This window comes from Chlamydomonas reinhardtii, chromosome 3, assembly GCF_000002595.2.
Source record: "Chlamydomonas reinhardtii strain CC-503 cw92 mt+ chromosome 3, whole genome shotgun sequence".
In the NCBI taxonomy this organism is placed as follows: Eukaryota; Viridiplantae; Chlorophyta; class Chlorophyceae; order Chlamydomonadales; family Chlamydomonadaceae; genus Chlamydomonas; species Chlamydomonas reinhardtii.
In genome coordinates, this window is record NC_057006.1 from 3,794,383 (window position 1) to 3,815,081 (window position 20,699).

At 64.3% G+C, this 20,699-nt stretch overlaps 5 protein-coding genes across 6 annotated transcripts; 4 read left to right on the forward strand and 1 right to left on the reverse strand.

Annotated features, from left to right (window-relative positions):
• Window positions 1–74: 74 nt before the first annotated feature.
• Window positions 75–6,651, forward strand: CHLRE_03g170300v5 (uncharacterized protein). Of its 2 annotated transcripts, none has more exons than XM_043060863.1 (9): window positions 75–416; window positions 500–755; window positions 887–1,052; window positions 1,170–1,840; window positions 2,129–2,234; window positions 2,473–2,959; window positions 3,125–4,476; window positions 4,638–4,789; window positions 5,036–6,651. In XM_043060863.1, exons 2-9 carry the CDS (start codon window positions 504–506, stop codon window positions 5,972–5,974), a joined length of 4,125 nt encoding a protein of 1,374 aa, XP_042925992.1. In that variant the 5' UTR covers window positions 75–416; window positions 500–503; the 3' UTR covers window positions 5,975–6,651. The 2 variants fall into 2 exon arrangements, with proteins under 2 accessions (XP_042925992.1, XP_042925993.1); XM_043060864.1 differs by having other exon boundaries at window positions 503–755.
• Window positions 6,652–6,658: 7 nt separating this feature from the next.
• Window positions 6,659–11,214, reverse strand: CHLRE_03g170350v5 (uncharacterized protein). Its single transcript, XM_043060865.1, has 9 exons — window positions 10,727–11,214; window positions 10,410–10,522; window positions 10,013–10,160; window positions 9,442–9,632; window positions 9,105–9,179; window positions 8,727–8,938; window positions 8,333–8,416; window positions 7,859–8,031; window positions 6,659–7,673 (listed from the first exon to the last, which is right to left on the reverse strand). The coding sequence occupies exons 1-9, from the start codon at window positions 10,963–10,965 to the stop codon at window positions 7,535–7,537; spliced, it is 1,374 nt and encodes a 457-aa protein (XP_042925994.1). The 5' UTR covers window positions 10,966–11,214; the 3' UTR covers window positions 6,659–7,534.
• Window positions 11,215–11,314: 100 nt separating this feature from the next.
• On the forward strand, window positions 11,315–15,381 carry CHLRE_03g170400v5 (uncharacterized protein). The gene is made up of 3 exons (XM_043060866.1): window positions 11,315–11,605; window positions 11,720–11,954; window positions 12,189–15,381. Exons 1-3 carry the CDS (start codon window positions 11,565–11,567, stop codon window positions 13,737–13,739), a joined length of 1,827 nt encoding a protein of 608 aa, XP_042925995.1. The 5' UTR covers window positions 11,315–11,564; the 3' UTR covers window positions 13,740–15,381.
• A 393-nt stretch (window positions 15,382–15,774) lies between these two features.
• Window positions 15,775–17,806, forward strand: CHLRE_03g170428v5 (uncharacterized protein). Its single transcript, XM_043060867.1, has 2 exons — window positions 15,775–15,977; window positions 16,134–17,806. Exon 2 carries the CDS (start codon window positions 16,149–16,151, stop codon window positions 17,478–17,480), a length of 1,332 nt encoding a protein of 443 aa, XP_042925996.1. The 5' UTR covers window positions 15,775–15,977; window positions 16,134–16,148; the 3' UTR covers window positions 17,481–17,806.
• Window positions 17,807–17,853: 47 nt separating this feature from the next.
• On the forward strand, window positions 17,854–20,696 carry CHLRE_03g170450v5 (uncharacterized protein). Its single transcript, XM_001703435.2, has 7 exons — window positions 17,854–18,010; window positions 18,281–18,423; window positions 18,830–18,869; window positions 18,996–19,077; window positions 19,406–19,468; window positions 19,755–19,855; window positions 20,081–20,696. The coding sequence occupies exons 2-7, from the start codon at window positions 18,299–18,301 to the stop codon at window positions 20,141–20,143; spliced, it is 474 nt and encodes a 157-aa protein (XP_001703487.1). The 5' UTR covers window positions 17,854–18,010; window positions 18,281–18,298; the 3' UTR covers window positions 20,144–20,696.
• The last annotated feature ends 3 nt before the right edge of the window (window positions 20,697–20,699 follow it).

Consider the following 20,699-nt stretch of genomic DNA (forward strand, 5'->3'; position numbering starts at 1 on the left):
CCGTTTCATTGCATGCTGCCGATAGCCAAGTCAGCCAAGTAACTAGACATTGAGGTCATTGCTATATGCCTCCAGCATCGTGTATCGCATTTTGTACCTTAGCGCGGCTCTATAGACGCTGCTAGAAATAGACAACTTGCAGAATTGTTGGGACACCCCAGTTGCGGACCGGTGGAGTAAGACACGCTGTGTGCCATGATGACCCTTGAAAATTAAGACTTCAACGCTTTCACTTAAGATGCATATCGTAACGTCTTCGAGGAAGTAGCGCAAAAGGCGGGCAGGACAATGCGCGTCCGCGTGGCCACGCTGCTCTGCGTGGTAGTAACCCAATTATGGTTGAATGCATTGCCACTACTCGCCAGCACCCTTCTGCAACTGCGGACGGGGCAAGTGCATACGAGCGACATCGCGAGGTGGGCGAGCAGGATGCTGCGCGGCACCCCGCTCGGGAGTTGGCCAGCGAGCTGACCCAGAACATTCTCATAATGCAATGCAGTAGAATGATTTCATCGACACAACCAGACGGCACTTCCTCGGGGTCGCGAGCGTCGCGGGGGCTTTCGGCTGGCGAGGCCGTGCCGGAACCCTTCTTCGTGACCTACGCCGCGTCTGCAGCACGGGCCGCGCTCGCCGAGTTTATAGCGAGCCAGGGGGCCTCCATCCATGGTTACATCCCACAGAACACGTGGCTGGTGTATGCGCCCGGCGCCGTGGTGGTGCATGCTGTGGAGCTGGGGCTGGCCGTGAGCGCGGTGCGTCGGACTGTGCGCTGGGGGTTTGCACATGTGTAGGCGCTGGGTTCGTGTCACAGGCACCGGCGACATCAACCCCAGCCCTGGCTGTTTCTCCTCAAGCCCGCATACCCTGCCACTTTCATATGCAGGCTCCTTGTGGCCCCGAGTATAAGGTGGCTCCGGAGTGGTTCGGTATTCTAGCCAGCCGCGGCGTGCTGGCAGATGCTGTGGACGTGGCGGCAGATGGGGAGCCGGAGGACCCGGCGACGGCGGACGGTGCAGGGCAGACCGACGACTTCGCCTCCATTGATGAGGGTGAGCGCTGCCCTTGATGACTTGCTAAACAAGAACGGCTTTGCGACGCGGCGAGGGAGGGCTGGTGGTGTGAATGCGCGTCTAACGTTTGTCCATGTGGGGTCCGCTGCACCGCAGGCGGCGTCAAGAAGTATGTGATCACGGTGCAGCTGTTTGCGCCGGGGGGCGGCAGCCGGCCCGCAGCCGCACGCGCCCTAGCGGACCAGCTGGCGGCGGCGTGGCTGCAGCCGCTGACAGCCGCCGTCATGCAAGCTCGGCAGCAGCAATCACAACAACCACAACAGGAAGCAGGTGCAGCAGCGGGCACGCCTGGAGCCAAGCGGCTGCGGCGGCATCGCCGGCGGAGAGGGCTCCTGCAGCAGGACCCCACACCCAACGCCACCAACGCCGCCGACAACGCAGGAGCATCAACAGCAGCAGCGGCGGCGGCTGCGTCGCAGAGCGCAGACGCAGCCGGCGACCCCTGCACGCCGGCGCTGCGGGCGCGAGGGCGGCTGCTGCTCGTTATCGTGTGTGCCGGTGGCGACGTGGCCTCAGCCCTGTCCTGGCTTGCGTCGCAGCCGCAGTCCCACTGGCTGGAGCCCACGCCGCGCCTGACCCGGCGGGACATATGGGGGGACCTGCTGGTGCAGTCGGGGGCGCGGGGGCTGGGCTCGGGCGTGCTGGCGCGGCCGCTGGATGTGGGCGCGCACGTGTTCTGGTCTCGTGGTCTGGACGGGCGCGGGCAGGTGCTGGGCATCAGTGACACGGGGGTGGACATGGACAGCTGCTACTTCTTCGACCCGGAGGTGCGGGGGGAGGTGCGGGGGGAGGTGCGGGGTTGGGGGGAATAATGGAGGTGTGCGGGGTGTGGGGTGCGACAGGGAGCGTGTGCGGCTGCGTGCGGTAGCTGAGAGGAGACAGCGAAGAAAGGATGGGGGTGGGGGGACGGCAAGCAGAGGGACTTCTGCGAGTGTGCGCTGCCCGTAGGGGGGGCGCTGGGGGCGAGCCCCAGGGTTTAGACCACAATCAATCCGAGTTCTGCGGAATCTGGCTTTCACTGCCACTGACGACCGTGAATGTCTGGTGGTTTGTAGATCCCGGACGTGTGGCGGCGGCTGGTGCCAGACTCCAAGTTCAAGGGCGCCAAGGTGTTTAACAGCGACACACACCGCAAGATCAAGAGCTACTATGCCTACACAGGTGGGACGGGGACGGGTGTGCGTGTGTGCTGAGCCTGATGGTTTGTTGCCTGCGGTGCGTGTACCGTAGCGCTTGCTCTTCGGTGCACGCTACAGCGGGTGCGGATTGCACACGCAACGGGATCAGACGGGATGTACGGCAACCCCACACACCGGCTGCACCGCGCGCCGCCGGCATTTAGCACCCTGCAGTGCGCCTGCTGGCCCAGTCACTAAACCGCGATCCCACGCGCATGCAGACTTTGGTGACGCGGACGGGCACGGCACGCACGTCAGCGGCATCGCTTTGGGTGCCTGCTACCTCTCGCCCGCCAACGCCTCGGTCCCGCTGGAGACACGCAGCACCAACTCTTCACCGCCCAGCCCGAGACCGCCCAGCCCGAGGCCGCCAAGCCCAAGGCCGTCTCCCCCGCCCCTGAAGCTCAAAACCAAGAAAGCAAAGAAGCCCCCGCCGCCGATCCCAAGGCCCGCCACCCCTGGCACCGACGGAACCGGCAATGGCGGCGGCAACGTAACCAACCGCAGCGCGGCCGCGGGCGAGCTGCTGACCAACCCAGCGAATTACGTGATTGACGACGCGGTGGGCATTGCGCCCGGCGCGCGGCTGGCGTTCTTCGACATCATGAATAAGAAGAAGGAGTACCTGTTGCCCAGCTACGACGATTTGCTGACGCACCAGCTGGAGTCGGGCGTGCTGGTGCAGAGTGACTCGTGGGGCAACAAGCAGTGAGTCAGCCAGCGGCAGGCCCGGGAGGGACAGAGACGGTTGCTAATGGAAGCGACAGCCACGGGCGCTGTGCGGGTGCGGGCGCAGGCAGGCCACCGACCCGCCCAGCGGCACACACGGGCAAGCCGCTAACGCGCCCCCCCCTTCCTTCCGTTACCATGCAGGACGTTTTGGTACAACGGCCTGTGCCACCAACTGGACGAGGTCACGTGGCGGCACCCCGAGCTGCTCGTCCTAACCGCCGCCGGCAACGACGGCAACATGCAACCGCCGCCCGCCAACGGCACCGTGTCGGCGCCCGCCAACGCCAAGAACACGCTTTCGGTTGGCTCCACGCTCAGCCTAACCGCCAGCAGCACGAACGGCGGCGCGCTGACGCTGCACGTGTGGACGGGTGGTCCGGAGCCGCCGCCGGAGGACCCAGCACTGGTGGCGGCGTCGCTGCCGGCGGAGGACGCGGCGGCGCTGATGAGTGGCGACACGGCGGCCCTGAGCGCCCTGTACGGCAGCAGCGTCATCAGCGCGCTGGCGGCCCAGGCCGCGGCCGCTGCCCAGGCTGCAGCCTCCGGCGGCGGCAGTAGCGGCGACAGCAGCATCGGCAGTAGCAGTAGCGACGGCAGCGCAGGCTTTGACGGCGCGGTGGCGGCGCTGGTCGACATCTCTTTCGGCGGCCGGAAGGCGCCTGCTGCCGCGACCAGCAGCCCGCCGCCCGCCGGCGCCGCCGTCAAGGCCGCGGACGACGAGACTGTTCTGATCACCCTTGACAACTCCATCGCGCCGCCGCCGCCCACCTCGCCTCCCACGCCTCCCTCACCTGTACCGCCGCCGCCTGCCGCCCTGAACGAGCTGATACAGCTGCCTGTCAGCCAGGCCTTCCGCACACTTCGCGACCTGGAGGGCCTCACGCTCGAAGCCGTAGCCGCGAGCCCGCTCAACGCCTGCGCCCGCCTCAACGACTCCTCCTCTGCCTCCAACAACAATAAGACTGCAGCCGATGCCGCGAGTGCCGGCGCTGCCGCGCCCCTGCCCAAGCTCCTCATCACCACGCGCGACGGCTGCATGCCCTACGTCAAGGCGGCGGCGGCCGCCGCCGCCGGCGCCGCTGCACTTGCCATCGCCAACGACGCGCCCGGCCCCGCCGTGGCCATCCTGGTCAACCCCACTGGCTCCACCCTGCCCGCCGCTGCCCTCACACAAGACCTGGGCGCCCGCATCTTCGCGGCGCTAGCCGCAGGCCAGCGCGTCTTCGCGCGCGCCAGCTGGCAGCCGCAGGGTCCGTACGATCACGTGCCAGCCTTCTCGGGCTGGGGCCCCACGAACGACGGGCGTGTCAAACCCGACATCGTGGCCCCAGGCTGGCGGGTGGTCAGCGCCTACAGCGACTTCGTGAGCGCGGGCGTGAGTGACGGCTGCGCCGTGCGCATGACCATGGAGGGCACCAGCATGAGCGCGCCACTGGTGGCGGGCGCGGCTCTGCTGGCCAGGCAGTACTTTGAGAGTGGGCACTACCCCGCAGGTGGGTGCAAGGACAATAGCTGCAAAGGCATAGGTGGTGCCTGGGGCGCCGGGTTGTTTAACTGATGCTGCTGCACTTGCCCAGCCCCACGCATGTTGCCGGCCCCACACGCACCCTTCTTGCCCCTCATACCCTTCTTGCCCCTCCTGTTCCCCGCGCAGGCCGGACCGACGCGCCCGAGGCAGCGCCCTTCTCGCCCAGCGGCGTGCTGCTCAAGGCCGTGCTCATCGGCGGTGCGTACGACATGTCTCGCAGCGGCGGCCTGTCCTTCAGCACACTGCAGCCACTGCTGCCCGCGCCGTCCGCATACCAGGTAGGAGCGGCCTGCAGAGGCTAGGCAAGACTCGGGGCTTCAGGGTGCCAGGGTCTTGCTCGCGGGTCTTTCGTTGCATGCGATGCTGTGTACGCATCCCTGGGCTCCGCTGCTGGTACTTGAGCCTGAGCAGCTAACCTTGATGCAACTCCCACTTGAAAGACACGCACACAAGCGCACACACGAACACTTAAATACATGCACACATGTACACACACAAACACACGCGCACACACACGCACACAGGGCTTCGGGCGACTGGACCTGGCAACGGCGCTGCCGCTCGCCTCCGACCCGCCCAACGCCACCGTCGCCGCCAGCTCCGCCCTGGCGTCTGTGTGCGGCGGCGGCGGCGAACCCACCCTCCAGCTTGTGGACCTGGCGGCGTTCGCCACGGAGGGGGAGCAGCACGTGTACACGCTGCAGGCACTGGGCGGCGGGCCGGTGGTGGCGACACTGGTGTGGGCGGACGCGCCGGCAGACCTCCTGAGCTCAGTGGCGCTGGTGAATGACCTGGACCTGAGGGTCACACACACGCCGGCCGCTGCTACGGCTACTGCTGCTACTGCTACTGCGGCTGCTGCGGCTGCTTCGGCGGCGGCGGCTGCTACAGCCGGTCCTGGTAGCAGCAGCGGCAGTGGCAGCAGCAGCGGCAGTGGTAGTGGCGGCGGTATGGGCGCGCGGCCGACGACGTACTGGGGCAACGCGGGATGGGCGGGCGCCGCCGCGTCCGGCAGCGGCGACCGCGCCGGCGCGGATGAGCGGAATAACGTGGAGCGTGTGGTGGTGCCGGCGGCGGTGGGCGCCGGCTCCCTGGAGCTGCGTGTCGTGGCGGCGGCGCTCAACTCTCAGTTCATCACTGCGTATCGTGGCGAGCAGCAGCGCTACGCGCTTGCCGTGCACGGTTGCTTCTCCGGCGTGCTGCAGAGCCGGCAGAACCCAGACCAGCGGGGCTGGCCGCCACCCTCACCGCCGGCATCGCCGCCGAAGCCGCCCCTGCCACCGTCCCCTCAGCCGCCCGCGCCGCCGCCGCCGCGGCCATCACCGTCGCCTCCGCCGCCGAAGCCAGTGACACAGAAGCGGCGGCCGCCGCCGCCCAAGGCGACGACCAAGAATGCGCCGACGGCTTCGGGCTGCGGCAAGCGGCTGGGCAAAGCATGCAAGCCGCCGCCGCCGGTGTCGTAGCTGGTCGACGGCTCGTAGCAGGGTGGCAGCGGTGGGATTGCGTAGAACGCAAATGTTATTTACCAAATCGACTCGACCAGCGCAGGACAGGCTTAGACAACTGCTGCACGATAGAGCAGACAGCGTTCGACCTAGTTATGACTAGTTCATTCTTGTCATGGGCAGTTTTGGCAACTCCGCATGTAGGCCCCTTGGCTGTGATGCTTAGTAGGGCGGCTGGTTGGGAGCCCTGTGACGCGGATAAGCTAGCATGACACGTTGTCACTTGCAGACACGCTCCTGACGTAGGTGACAGACCTTATGGCGCCGACATGTGCGCCGCGTGCTTGCACTTCGAATTTCAGCGGATTCTTTCTAGAGGAACTGCTGTTTGTGGGTCTAACGCACTTGGAACTTGATAGTTGGAGTCAACGCGTGACGTGTGACTAGGCCCTCCGGAGCTTCGAAGAATTCTCATGCAAATAGCAGTACGGTAGTTTCTAGCAGACGGCACGGCGTTGGTGTCCAGAATGCCGGCCCGTTAGGAACACTCTCAACAGTAGGAGACTGAGCAATGCTGCTTGTGCTTTGCTCAGGTTCAGAGGCGATCAGTCACAATAGCCATGTGACTACCAGATTGAGACCACAGAGGATTGGGTGCCAGCCTGCCACCTGTGGATCTGTAAGTCCGGATCTGGATTCCGATTGCCCTTGGCGTTGAAGAGTCGCCTCTGGCACCTGCACCATGCACCGCTCAGCCGGCCAAGACCACTGGAACCTCAGTGCAGCAGCCAGCGGCTGCCCAGCTCGGCAACCCACCCAATGGCCTGCTCAACCTCAACCGCCGCGCTCACACTTACACCGGCACGCGCTACTGCACATCCGCCCGCGATGTCCTCAAGTGCGCACGGAAAAGGTGATGAGCGGCGCACGAGTCACTGCGGGTATTCACTAGAAGCCTCGTAAGAGGCATAAGTTAGGGCCCAGCCCTGTCTCGAACAGGGATCGTAACAGTATAACATTACAACTCGCCCGAATGATGGCTTTACTCGCCGCCATCGGCCGTGTGCCTCTCATCGTGTCTGTATCTTGACGGGTGTTCCGCCCACTGCCTGCGTGCTCCTTTACGCACCCCACATGCGTCGTAGGCTCATCGCCACGGCCGCCAGCCCTGTCGCGTGCCATGAAGCCCCGACCACTGGATCCATTTCCAACCACCAACGCGCACATACAGCACTTGCCCACACGTGCACCAACACGCCACCCATACATCCTGCGCCCGCCTCTCGGCCCGCGCATACCAGCCAACCCCCAGCCACACGGCCGCGCCCGCCTGAGCCTGCTCTGCCTTCAGCAAACACAGAGGCGCCTGCTGTGTATGTGTCTGCCCACCCAACGGTGTGCGTTTTCACACACGCCTCATGCCCGGGTCGCGTCTGGCCCGCGCAAACGCACACCTCCACCTTAAGCCCACGGCACACACACAACCCATGATGCACGCACATGAATCTCCGCGTCCTTCACATCCTCCTTGTGCTACAAATAAGAAACCGACTTTGACTCATCAGCGCTGTGCGTGCCTCAGAGCTCGTCCCGCGGCCGGAGCCCGATGAGCTGGAGGATATCGTCCATGCTGAGGCCGGAGCGGCGCATCACGCGCACAGCCTGCAGCACGACCATGACCAGCAGCATCAGCAGGATGAGCGCCAGCTTCAGGAACCTGCAGGGGGCATCAGCAGCATCGGCAGTAGCACCGGCAGTAGCACCGGCATCAGCAGCAGCAGCATGAGCACTGGCAGAAGTAAATGGGGCCAATGCCGCCACCCGCACGTCGGAAAAGCATGTGACGTCCCGCTGGCCTGCGTGCGCGTGGGGAGCGGATGCGTGGGGTACGGATGCACCCACTTGGCCGGGTCTGGCGGCGGCGGCAGCGCTGTGGAGTTGAGGGTGGCGGAGGCGTCGGCGGACGCTGACAGCACCCAGGAGGCGTCGGCGTTGAACGCGATGGCGGTGCAGAAGACCATGTGGGCCTTGGGGTAGCGCTTCACCAGGCGCATGTGCGGCCGCGTGCCCACCAGCTGCAGGCGAAAGGAGGGAGGGGGCAGGCGAGACGGTGGTGGTGGTGGTGGTGGTGGTTGGAGCATGGGCGGTTGGTGCATGGTCGTGGAAAGGCAGTTTAGGTCCGCGTGTGGCCGCGTGCGGTGGCTGGCGCTGAAGCGGCCTCCCCGTAGCTGCCGCGTCCAAGCCAGTCCTGAGCTTCCCTGGCATCCGCCTGCCGCCGGGCCCCAACAAGCCGTCTTGCTTGTGTCAGGCCTCCACCCCAGCCTTATCCCATTCCCCCATATCGTCCCCCGCCCCGCCCCGCCCCATTCCACTCACCGCCACGTCACCCTCCGAGTTGCCGATGGCTACCAGGGCTCCGTCCATACTGGCGTCCATGCAGGTGCCGGAGGAGTCCGTCACCTGTGGAACACACACGTTACACACACACACACACAAAAGACACACACACACACACACACACACACACACACACACACACAAGCCAAACACACCGGTCACGACACGCTCGTGCAAAAGGCCCAAGTCGGCGGCAGCTTAGTCACTAGCGCCTGACCCTCTTTGACGGCTCTGTGTGGGCCATGCTCCACCGCCCCCGGCACCACGGCGCCTCACACCCCACACCCAAGCATGCCGGCCCCATCGTCACACCACCGTGTGTATCCACCACCATGTGTCCACCACATCCACGAGCATCCAACCCGCGCCTCACCTTGCAGCTGTTGCGCATGGACAGCAGTCCGTCCTCGTCCAGCTCCCACAGCGCCACATACGACCCCGCCCGGTTGTTCATGAGGCACACAAGCGTGGCGCGCAGCGGTCCGCTGTCGCCCGCCGCGGCGGCCGCGGCGGCGGCGGCTCCGCCGCTGGCGGGCACTGGCATCATGCGACACTTGACGCGCGCGAACTGCGCGTTCTCCATGCCTGAAGGCACAACGATGCGTGTGTTGTGGCAAAGGCATGAATGGCGGCGAGGTCGGATGACAGTGCGCAACAGGTCGGCTACATCGTGCACGAGGCTGCGCGATGGCGAAGCTGCGTGGTGCGCGAGGCCATAGCTTGTCACTCCATGTCCATGAATTCTGCTCACCCGGCGGCAGGTGGTGCAGCAGCAGGCGCTCATCGTTTGAGACGAGCATGACCTTGTCGTTCTTGAACTCGGAGCCTGGAGACACGAAAGGCGGCCACGTACGGTTTCAGGGGCGGCGCCAGGTACGGGCGGTGCGAGGGCGACATGAATTGCCCCCGAGCTCCTCACGCGACCGCGCGACCGCCTGGCAAAGCTCCGTCGCCGCCGCCTGCCTCGGCCAAGCGAGCAAGGCGCCCCCAACTACCGCAATGGGCTCTGAACACGTGCACACGCACACGCCGTTGCAGCCACACCCGCTCCTGCCGAGTCTCGATGCGCCTCTAGCGCCCGCCCTCACCTTTGGCCAGCGCGCACTTGCACAGCACCGCGCCCGCCTTGTCCACATCCAACACCGCCGCGCTGCCGTTGTCCAGAATCACCATCAGCCCTACACGCCCGCCGCCCGCCTTGCCTCCGGCACCGGCAGCCGCCGCGGCCACCGGCACGAAGTCCAGGTCGCGTATGGAGTCGCTCAGCTTGCGCTCGCCGCTGCAGGTGGGTGCCGACGCGAGGAAGACAGGCAGCCGGTTGGCGGGGTGCAGACGTGCGCGTGTAAACCGCCGCTATGCGGCGTGCAGTCGATCACCAGCGTCGTGCGCAGCCATTGCTCCCCGCAATCGGGATGCGCTTGCGTGTCGCATGCGACGATGCCCCAGCATCCAATGCGCTTGCAAAGGGAGGCTGCCCCAAGCGCCTCAGCAGCACGTTCCCATTTGCCTGCTGGGCGTAAATCTGCTGTCCGCGGACCCCACAGTACCCCTTGCCCACCACCCTTGCTCCCAACACACGTACATGCCCCACCGCCCACCACCCACCGGCCCCGCCGCGCCTCAAGCAACCCCACCCCGCCCCAACGGACCGCACCTCACCCGATCTCAAACTTGAGCTTGAGCGAGGGCCACTCGAACACCGCCACCGTGCCGTCGTCCGAGCCCACCGCCAGCAGGTCCCCGGCGGGGTGGAAGGCGAGCGCCTTGGCGTCCAACTTCACGCCCGACAGCTTCTCAGCCAGAGTGCCTGGAGGCGTCCGAGTGTGGTGGTGAGCCATCCGTGGGCCGTGTGTCATCGGTGGTGGATGTGGGTTCAGAGACCTGTGCCCTCATAATGGCCACCTCGTTCCTCCAAGCCCACACACGCACGCACACGCACGCACACATACGCAAACGCACGCTTGCAAACGCACGCGCGCACACACGCTTGTTGTGTGCACTAACCGCACACGCACACAAGCTTTGACACCGCGCTCGCACCCTGCCAGGCCCTCACCAGTGACCTCCGTGAACTTGGGCACGCGCCCGCGTGTGTCCAGGTCCAGTCGCCGCAGCCCCGCGTCTCCCACCCCGAACACGATGGAGCGGCCGCCGGGCGCGATGGCCAGCCTGCAGTGTGACGCCGAAGGACGTTGCGTGATAGTTGCGTGAGAGGTGCCAGAGCGGTGGTGGTGGGTGTCGGCAAGGGTGTGGCAAGCAGCAGGCGTGTCGCGCAGCAGCAGGGGCGTGCAGCAAGGCTGAAGCCTGTTTCCTCTGCCAAGCCATGATCTCGCCGCGTGCCGTGCTGTACGTAATGCGAGACACCTGACCCACCTGGAGGGGCAGACGCTGCCGAACAAGTGCTCAGCGGTCTGGTCTGAGAGCGAGCCGTCTTTGGCCTCGGCACACACCAGCCGGTTCTTAATGCCGTGCCCCCCGCCACCGCACGTGTAGAAGGTTTCCCCTTCCGGCCACGCCAGGCCGTACAGCGGCATACCATACTTGAACGTCTTGATCGGCGCGGCAGGTCCGCCCGCCGGCTGCTTCGGCGGAGCTGCCTTGCCCGATCCCATGGTGGCCCCGGACGCGAGGCGAGGAGAGGATGGTCAACCCAAAGAACGCGTGGCGCCCCTGAAAGGAGGATCCCTAGCGGGTAACTGGATTTATGGTAGCGCTTGTGTGTAAAATAGGGCAGGCAGGAAAAGGCCCACAAGCCCACTACTGCACTGGGCCTGCACCAACACGTCGCACGCGAAGACACCGAGGCACTTTCCAACAAGGCTCCAACTTGCTTTGGTAATGTTTGATGAACCTGGTTTTGTACGCCCATTTGTGTCCGTCCAGCCCAAATGGCAGGTATGCTGCCGGTGCAGAAGACTCATGCACGACTTGCCTGCTCTCGGAACTCCCGGGTGCAATACCAATGTGTCACGACTTTACATCATATTATTATACATCACGGGGGCTTTGAATAGTGTGTTTGCCCTGCACAGAAACGACGAGTTCTAGAAAGCGATTCGTCTTGGGAAGACCGAGTTTGGGACGCTCCCAGCTGCACGGAGCGGTTCAATTATACTCCTAGTGGCCCAGCAGGCGGCTACCAAGGCTTCATGGCGCCTCAGGGCGGGGCTTTGAGGTCGGCCTGAGATATTGAGTAGGCTCACGGACGTGGATGGCAAGCACTGCAGGGGCATTTCCAGCTGTGCCCATAAGGTATGCACTGGCACAGCAGCGTGACGGCAGCTCCCCAACGGCCGCCACAATTCGAGCGACTGTCCCTCGCTCGGAAGACACCTCGTACCAACGAGTACCCTGTTCCTTGTGCAGAGTCGACGCACCAGTAGCAAACACTTCGTCACAGAATTCGGTGGACAAAAGCACGCTTCGCGAGCAGCCGGGGGCGGGGGGCCCGGCTCCCGCCCCCACGATAGCCAGCAGCGCCTCTGGTGACGACTTCGATGCGGACTTTGAACTCCAGCTTCAGGGTACAACCGGGTCCGACTGGACTCCAGAGGAGATAAACATCCTTGAATCCGGGCTTGCACAGTATCCTGCGGACAAGGTGCGCGGGCCGGGTGTGGCACTGTGGCCAGTGCTATGGTGCGGATTTCGTCCTCGCCTGTGTGAAAAGACCCGTCGTACGGTATGGCGCTCGAGGACTGTAACCGGCCACGACTGTAACCGGAAGAACCCGAAGTTATTCTTGTTAGCCTGGCCACGCTACCGCCAGCAGCCTCCCACATCAAATCACTGGTGCCTGAATCCTTTTTGCCAATTTTGCGTCGTGTACCCACAGTTCACGCCAGTGGAACGGTACATCAAACTAGCAGCCATCCTGCCCAGCAAAACTGCACGGGACGTCGCGCTCCGTGTCAAGGCATGCGGGCTAGATGAACGCAAGGGGCCGGGGCAGGAGTCGGGCGCGGCCGGCGGCGGTGCGGCCGCCAAGGGCGGGCGTAAAGGCGGCGGCGGGCGCGGCAGCGCCAAGGGCGGCGGCGGGGGCGGAGCCGGCGCAGCTGGGTCAGGCGGCGGCGGTAACGGCGCGGGCCTTGGTGAGGACTCTTCCTCGGGCATTCCGGCGGCGCTGACACAGCTGATGGAGCAAAACTACGGCATCCTGACCCAGTTCAAAGCCAACATGGCGGCTTTCAAAGTCATGGAGAACACGGAGCTTCTCATGCGCTATCGGGACAACCTGCTGGGCATACAGCAGCAGCTGGCCAGCATCGGTGGCATTATGGGACAAATGCCGCCGCTGCCCGTGACCCCCAACTTCGACCTCGCAAATAAGTTCTTGCCGCCCGGCGTCAAGCCGCCGCCGGGCAGCACGCCGACAGCCCCGGTGGCACCCGCGCCGCCAGCCATGCCCGCCGCACCGCCAGTGCTGCAGCCTCCGCCTCCGCCGCCGCCTCCGGCCATGCCCATGCCGGTGCCGGGGCAGATGCCACCAGGCATGGCGAGCTTGATGGGCATGGCGGCGCCGCCGGCGCCAACGCCGCACCCCCCGCCGATGCCCGCGCCCGGGTCGACGCCCGTCGGGCCGCCAGGAGCCTCAGCGGCGGCCGCCGCAGCGGCTGCAGCGGCTGCGGCGGCCGCAGCCGCCGCTGCCAGCATGCCTGGCATGGCGGCGCCAACGGCAGCGGCGCCGATTCCGGGGATGTCCATGCCCGGAGTGGTGGCGCCAGCGGTGGCACCAGCAGTGTCGCCAACGCCGCCGCCAGGGCCACCAGTGATGCCCATGATGCCTCCTTTCTCTTTCAATCCAGCGGCGGCAGCGGCGGCCGCCGCGGCCGCGGCGGCGGCCGGCATGCCGCAGCCTCCAGGCATGCCCGGCGCAATGCCCGGCACGATGGGCGTCATGCCATCGGGGATGTCAATGGACCCTTCGTCCTTCTTCGGCGCGGCGGGGATGCCAGGAATGCCGGGCATGCCGGGCGTCATGCCTCCGCAGATGATGGCGGGCGCGATGAACCCGGCGGCGGCGGCGGCCGCTGCCGCCGCGGCAATGGGCGGCATGGGCCCAGGCGCACCTGGCCTGCCGCCCGGTTTTAACCCGTATGCTGCGATGGCGGCGGCGGCGGCGCCAGGCATGATGGGCATGCCTGGCATGCCGGGAGCGCCGCCGCCGCCGGGCGCGATGGGCGCGCCGCCGGGCATGCCTGACGGCGGTGCGGCAGCGGCCGCTGCCGCTGCTATGGCAGCCGCTGCCGCGGCAGCGGCGCACCACCATCACCAGCAGCAGCAACAGCAGGCGGCGGCGGTGGCGTCGATGTCGCGGCAGGGGTCGGCGGTGCAGCCCATGGCGATGCCAGTGATGCCGGTACCCGTCAAGCAGGAGACGGGGTAGCTAGCCGCTGCACCACTGCAGGGCATACACCTTAAAGCATGGCGCATAAGGCGTTGATGGAATGGGAAGCCCTCCGTGCCAGTTTCAGACAATGTGGTGCTGGTGGTGGCACGGGCAGTGGGCTTCGCGGGGGCAGCTACTAATGAGGTGCTGGGAAAGAGCATCAGAAGATGCACGACAACTGCTGCCGGCAGACTGCGGCCAAACGTATAGCGGGTAGCAAGCGGGTGATCAGTTTTGCTCGATGCTAGACGCTAGATGCTCGGAGGAACGGTGGATAGGGGCTGAAATTCGGATTGCGTTGCTGGGACCCCGTGGGCCGGGCACGCCGATTCCTTTTAGGCAAGAAAGGAACGCACACATCGCAGCATGGGCGCTTGGACCATGACCTCACCAGAGTCGAGTTGAATTGTTCGCGACTGCACCGATGACTGCGATGGCACAGGCCGGCACCTTGCCGGACATGTTTCGGAGCCATGCACATGCTTGGCGGTGCTACGCGCCACGGGGCTCACAGCAGCAACCAAGGACCGACAAGGACTGATGGATTATGCTACATGATCTATACCAGAGTGCCAGACGGTGTCGTTCCTTCATGCGTCACGAAAGCAGACGCAGAAAACCAGGAGTGCAGCGCTTCCACAAACAAGGCAAGCCGCAACCTCGCATGGTTGAGTGGTCGTGGGCTACATATGTTTGTGTTGTACATGTGGGAGTTGGGAGTCATCTCTTGCTGCGTGCCGATTATACACGAAGCAGCTAGCGCGGCTGGTTTCGAGGTTGGTGCCGTGGGCAGTGGACACGGCCGCTTTAGGTGATCCCAATGGTTGCGCGGTCTGCTTTGTTAATGGCACTGGCCGGCAAGGCTACTGTATTGGTACGTGCCTGAATGGATTTGCCGACCAGCCCGCACCTCCAATCCAGCATTTGCAGCGGTGGCAGATGGTGCGTGATGGCCGGTACCCCGGGGTGCGGCCCTGCTGGTACCCATGCGCGGCCCAGGAGCAAGGCAAAGGATGTAGCCAGGGATCCTAGCTGTTTACACGCCCGGTTGTTTGTATCAAGATGATAGGCACGCTGATTTAGAGAGCTAGTGTTTCTTAGCCTGAAGAACGGAAGGCGGTTTGTCCTGCGATGCCTTCTCAGTGGGTTTGGTAACGGGGTATGAGATATCAGACATGTGATCGTTCAGAATAGTTTTCTGGGGGGGATGTGCAGTTGTTTACACACTGTAAGGAGATGCGTTCTTAACGTCCATGCGGGGGCTGGCTAGAGTTTAGGAGTGCAGGTTTTAATAAGTTTTCTGGGCGGATGTGCAGTTGTTTACACACTGTAAGGAGATGCGTTATGATCGTCTGCGCGGAGTACAAGGGAAGAGACGGGAGGAGGGCGGGGAGAGAAGGGTGGCGAGGAAGGGACCCGGAAGTTCGCCGGCGTCGGCGCTGAGGAAGGGGGAGCGACCGGGGAGAAGGACGGCGCGGAGGGGCGTGGTGAATGCCGGTTTGGACTTGGGAGCATCAATGCGCGGTATCAGTGACGGGAGGGGACTGCGGGTGTGTGTGGAGTTTGTACGTGGGCACGCCAAAAACTGCTGACACACAGGCGCTTCCTCACACTCCGGTTGTGTTTGTCTCGCAATTGCATTCGACTCGCCCGCCACTCATCCGTACATACTGTGGAGACGGGGACCAGACTTGCCGCTCCGGCAGCAAGTTCACGCCACCTTCGACCGCACGCCATGGCAGTAGCACACGGCACGCCCAGCGCGACGGCGCCCCGCGTGCCTCCCCCCCCCAGGCCCCCACACACCCCCCACCTCCTACTGTCCCACGCCCAGCACCTCGACGTCCTGCGCATAGAAGGCGGACAGCTGCCTGACGCACTCGCAGACCGGTGGACCCTGACCGGTCTGCGAGTGCGTCAGAGGGTGCATGAGCAGGCGCCCATGCAGGCGGCCCATGCAGTGTGCGGTGCTCGCCCCGTGCTTTCCTGCATGCTCACAAATTACTCGCCCTTCAGGATTCGAGCACTTTAGCCTTAAGACTGCCTTGAACTGACCGCGTCTACAGCTGCGTCTATTCGTGGGCTTTCAAAGGGACCACCCCAAACTTGCCACGAGACGGGACTATGGGGTCTGGGCTGGCAGAAGCATCTACCCTATTTTTAGGGTCAGATAATTTTGCACGGATTGTTATCGCCACTGCCGCGACGGTGGGCACCCTGCCTGTTCCACCTCAAGTATGTGCGGTCGGGCTGGGAGGGCCTTGCACTTGATGTATTGAAGGCTTGAGAATACTACAATACTCGGGTATCGCACCTTCGGGGCTTATCACGACAACCAATTCAATCCCGTCAACCAGTTCAATCCCTTGAACATACGAAAATGCTTTACAGGAATGCCCCAGCGAAATGTTACATTACGACCGCGTGTTCACGGAGATGCTGGCAGAGCTCGAAGCGGCGGGGCGACGAATGCCTGCGGGCCAGAACGTACCGAGTGGGCCCCAGACGCGCGGGGCTCCCCTCGCCAGCATGATTCCGACGCCGATGCATCCACACATGACGTCACCCCACGAAACGCAGCAGTATAAGCGGACGCCGTCGCAGACGCAACTCACAGGCGCGGCGCCAGCGCCAGCGCCCGTGTCAGTGGGGCCGCAAGCGCCGGGGCCAGCGGCTGAGCCGCTGGCAGCGTCGGCCGCACAGGTGCAGGCGCAGGCGCTGGCCAGCGCACAGGCACATGCTCAGGCGCATGCCCAGTTGATTGTGCACATGCAGTCGCAGGCGCTTGCTCAGATGCAGGCGCAGCAGTTGCACGCACAAGTACCGACGCCCGCGCAGATGTACGCTCAAGGGCAGACGCAGGCGCAGATGGACCCCGAGAAGTATCAGGCCTATATGCGCCAACAACTGCATAAGCAGCAGCAGCAGCTGCAACATATGCAGGGCATGAGCAGCTTCTTGGCTGCGGCCATCGGCGCACACCACCACCAACAACAACTCCAACAGGGCGCTGCCGCGCGTAGTGCGCCCAGCGCCAGCGCGGCCGGGGCAGCTCAGACTACAATCACCACCCTGCAGCAGCTGCCGGGCGACGCCGCAATCCCGCCCCCCGGCCCGCGTCCAGCCGCACCGCCGCCGCTGCCGGCAGTGATCACGGGTATCGCGCACAGTGCCACCACTGCCGCAGCGTCGCAGAGGCCAAGCCCCTCTGTGGCGCCGCCTCCGCCCGCCTACACAGTCACCTCTCAGCCCTTCTCCGCAGCGCCGCCGGCCGCGCCAGCAGTAGCAGCCACGACCGCCTTTCTCTGTGGCGCGCCTTTGCAGTCGGTGACGACAGGTATGGCACCGCCGGCGCCCGGCCTTGTGCCGCCGGCGGGGCCTGCTATGCCGGCATCAGCGCGTCCGGCGTCGCGGGCGCCAGTGCCAACGGCGGCCACTGCAGCAACGGCATCAGCTCCCTCTGTGGCGCGATCGGCAGCGCGAGCGGCGACGGATGCGGAGGTGCTCGAGCAGCAGCAGCAGGCTTTGTTTATCAAGCGGACGGCTGATGAGCTGCAGCTTAGCCCGGAGCAGATGCTGGGGCTGCGCGCGCTGTCCAAGGCGGACATTGGTCTCCTGTATGTCGCGCTACAACTTGATGCAACACCCCAAACGAGGCGCAACGTGTTGGTTACGTATGCGGATGTCGGGAACCACGCACGCGCCGCCGCGGCCGCCGCCGCGGCGGCGCAGGTGTGACGGGGTCGTTGTGAGGTGGAGGCCTGTGGAGGGCGTCTGTCATGTTGTCATGATTGTCGAAGTGTGCACAGTTTAGAGGAAGGCCTTGTGAAATGACGCGCGACAAATCTTGCGTGGCCGAGCCGGCAGACGCTGGGCTTGTGCACCGGCGGGGAAAAGGGTGTGTGTTCGTGTGTGTGTGGGCGGGGGGGGAGGGCGGGGGGCCGGGGTTTGGGTCGCAACCAGCTTTGGCCGAGATGTAATTTTTCATGCAGAATTGCGATATTGCATACTGGACTTGCTGGCCATTTTGTTGAACCGCGATTGGCGAACAAACTGCATGGGGAAAGAAGATGCGTTAAGAGCTGCCGAACACTTACAGCGTCAACTGCAATTTGAAAATCTTACAATCAATACGCAGGCATAAAGTTGCACTCATCAACCCATCCTAAATCGTTATTTTGGTCTTGATTGTTGCTTTGGCGCGTCTTGTCACATAGACGCAGTCGGGCTTGATATATCAACCTGCGGTGTCTGGATACGTGTTATAGGTGAGAGCAGGATTGGGAGGCTCGCGGCTTGGGTCGTCAGGGCCGTCCGGGTTTGCGGCGGCGTGGGGCATGGCGAGGGGGCACGGCGGGAGGTCGGGCAAGAAGTCCGTATGTAAGGAGCTCGCCCTTCATCCATGCCGTCGCATCATAGCGAAGCCTGGGTCGGCATCCAAGGCCTGACTCCGGGGCGAGGGGCAAACACATGATACAAAACACAGGCTGCCAACACAGTCCTTTCACCACACTGGCCGCCATCGCCCTGGCTTGTAGCTTGCAAAGCCTCCCACCATGGCCTCTGCCTATGAGATCCGTCGGGTGCTGAAGATCTATGACGACGCTGCTATTGCACCGGTCAACCGGGCGGTCACGATGCTCAAGGAGGTCACCAAGCTGATCAGCGAGTCCCCAGACAAGTAGGGCAGAGCGCGCGCGGCGTGGGGCGCCGGCAAGAGGTGGCAGCGTGGGATGGCGGGTTCTGTGGGGGCTCGGCGGGCTCTGTGGGGCTGAGCGGGTTCTGTGTGGCTCAGCGGGTTACTTGGGTAGGCGTGAGCAGGATTGTTAGCCGCGGGTTGCGGCGTGTGGCTGCAGGGGCCTGTGAGCGTGTCGTTACCACCAGCAGGGCTGGCCCGGGACTTCTCGCATCACCAAAGCTGGGAAGTGCAGCTGCTGTGACGCGCTGGGCGGAGGCAGGCGCGAGACAGGAAGACGGGGGGCGCGCCGGGGTTGGGCTGCCGGACCGCGCTACCATGGGCGCGACCATTACTCGTTCGGCGAGCGCGTGTGCGAAAGCACGTCATGTTGCGTTTTGTCGTTGCACAGGTACGACCTGACATCCAGCGACGCCGAGACGTGGGCTGAGGTGAGCTGGGAGCGGCTGGATTGGACAGCGAATGAGGCAAAAGGTTTTCACCGGTTAGGTCCGCCCAGCCCACCCAGCACGTTCGGAAGTACCGCATTGTCATTATGCTTCCTGTTTCTTATACAGGCGGGCGGCCTATCGTACGCTGAGAACGCGGAGTTCCCCTGCTCCCTCGGGGAGCGCTGGATGGAGACCCTCAGCAAGCCAGGTGCGGGCTGGTTCGTGCGGTGCTGTGGTGGCGGTAATGCGCGGGAGTTGCGTGGGAGCTGCAGGCCAGCGGGCTGCGCGTGCGAGGCGAGACGCAGCACGAAGCGTGCAGCGTGGGCGCACCGTAATACGGTATCTCGCCGAGCGTACCCATGTGCAGCACGCGTGTATACCGTGTACCGGCACGGCAGCCACCAGCTTGGAGCTGGAGCCGTCGCGAAGCCGACTCGCAGTCTTCACTTACCGTACGTGAGGATTGCCGGCTTGGCTTGGGACGCTTTCGTGGTTGTGGCCTCCACCTTACTCCGAATGCTTCCTGGCCTGGACAGGCGTGGCCAAGGCTGCCGGGCTAGACAAGGTGGAGTGGGCCACGCTACTCAAAGACATCACCGGTGAGGCTTTCGCCGTACGCCCGCTGGGCCGCTGTTAGTATATGTGGCATGGGGCCTCACACAGCTGTAAGGCCATGTGCCGCATGTCGCATCGCCGCACCGCCTCACCGCCACGCCTCGGCCAGCCATCCGCATGACTCGCTTTGTCCCTTCAAACCCTTCCATGCCCTCTTCGCTTTGCTCCAACCCACGCTAGCCCAAGCCTGAGTCCTGCTCTCGCCCTTTCCCAAACCGCGCCCCACCCCCACCCCCAACGGCCCTATGCCACCCCCACGGCCCCCCTCAGGCTATGAGGAGAAGCTGGTGGCTGCTGAGCTGAGCCTGGAGGTGCTGGAGGAGCTGACCGAGCTCATCAACCAGATCATTGAGGAGGCGCCCGAGCCGGTGGTGGGTGCGGCGGATAGGTGTGGGATTGGTGGGATGGGTGGGCGGATGGGCGGCCGTGCTGTCCGGCGGTCTGTGGAAGGGGTGGAATGCGCACTGGGTGATGCATCGGCGTAGGCGATGTGGAGGGTCCGGTGGCTGGCTTGGGTTTGGGTAGCCATTCAGCCGTGTGCTGCGCTGACGGTCTTGACAAGCCCATTCCTTAATTCACAACCTCGTGCCGTACAGGACTCCGATGAGGACGATGACGACGACGACGATGACGAGGATGATGACGAGGAGGATAAGTAAAATGCCCGTTGCAATTACTTGACAGCAGCGTTGAAGAATCGAGGGACGTGGCGTGTATGATGGTCGCACGAGAGAGTGTGGCTGCTAGCGCTTGCGGGTCTCGACACAATCAGGCCCGGGGTTTGGAGCCTTGACGGCTTGACTGCTTGCGGCAGCCTGAATGATGGCGTGGATGAGGGATTGCGAAAGTCAGTTCGAATGGAATGGGTGGGCACATGCGTTTGGAGCTAATGAGCTATCGCAGCGGTGAGCACAGAGCAGGATTGGGAGGGCGGTAGCGGCGCGCCGGCGCGTTTCTCTTGAAACAATGAGTACGTTTAGGGGCTTTGAGCCTGTGACTTTGTTGGCTGGCCAAGTGGCCGTGCTCCGTGTTCGGCCGACAGTCTCAGGGGTAACAGGGAACCTACTCGGATATTGCACACGCGCACTCGCGTGTCCTTGCAACAAGCACCTGTTCTGGAATCCGGGTACGCCGGATATCGTCAAGGTCGCTTACGTGCTAGAGCTGCACAGCGCTCAAGCACGTGCCGAGCCTTGGGGAAGCTGTTCTACCGCA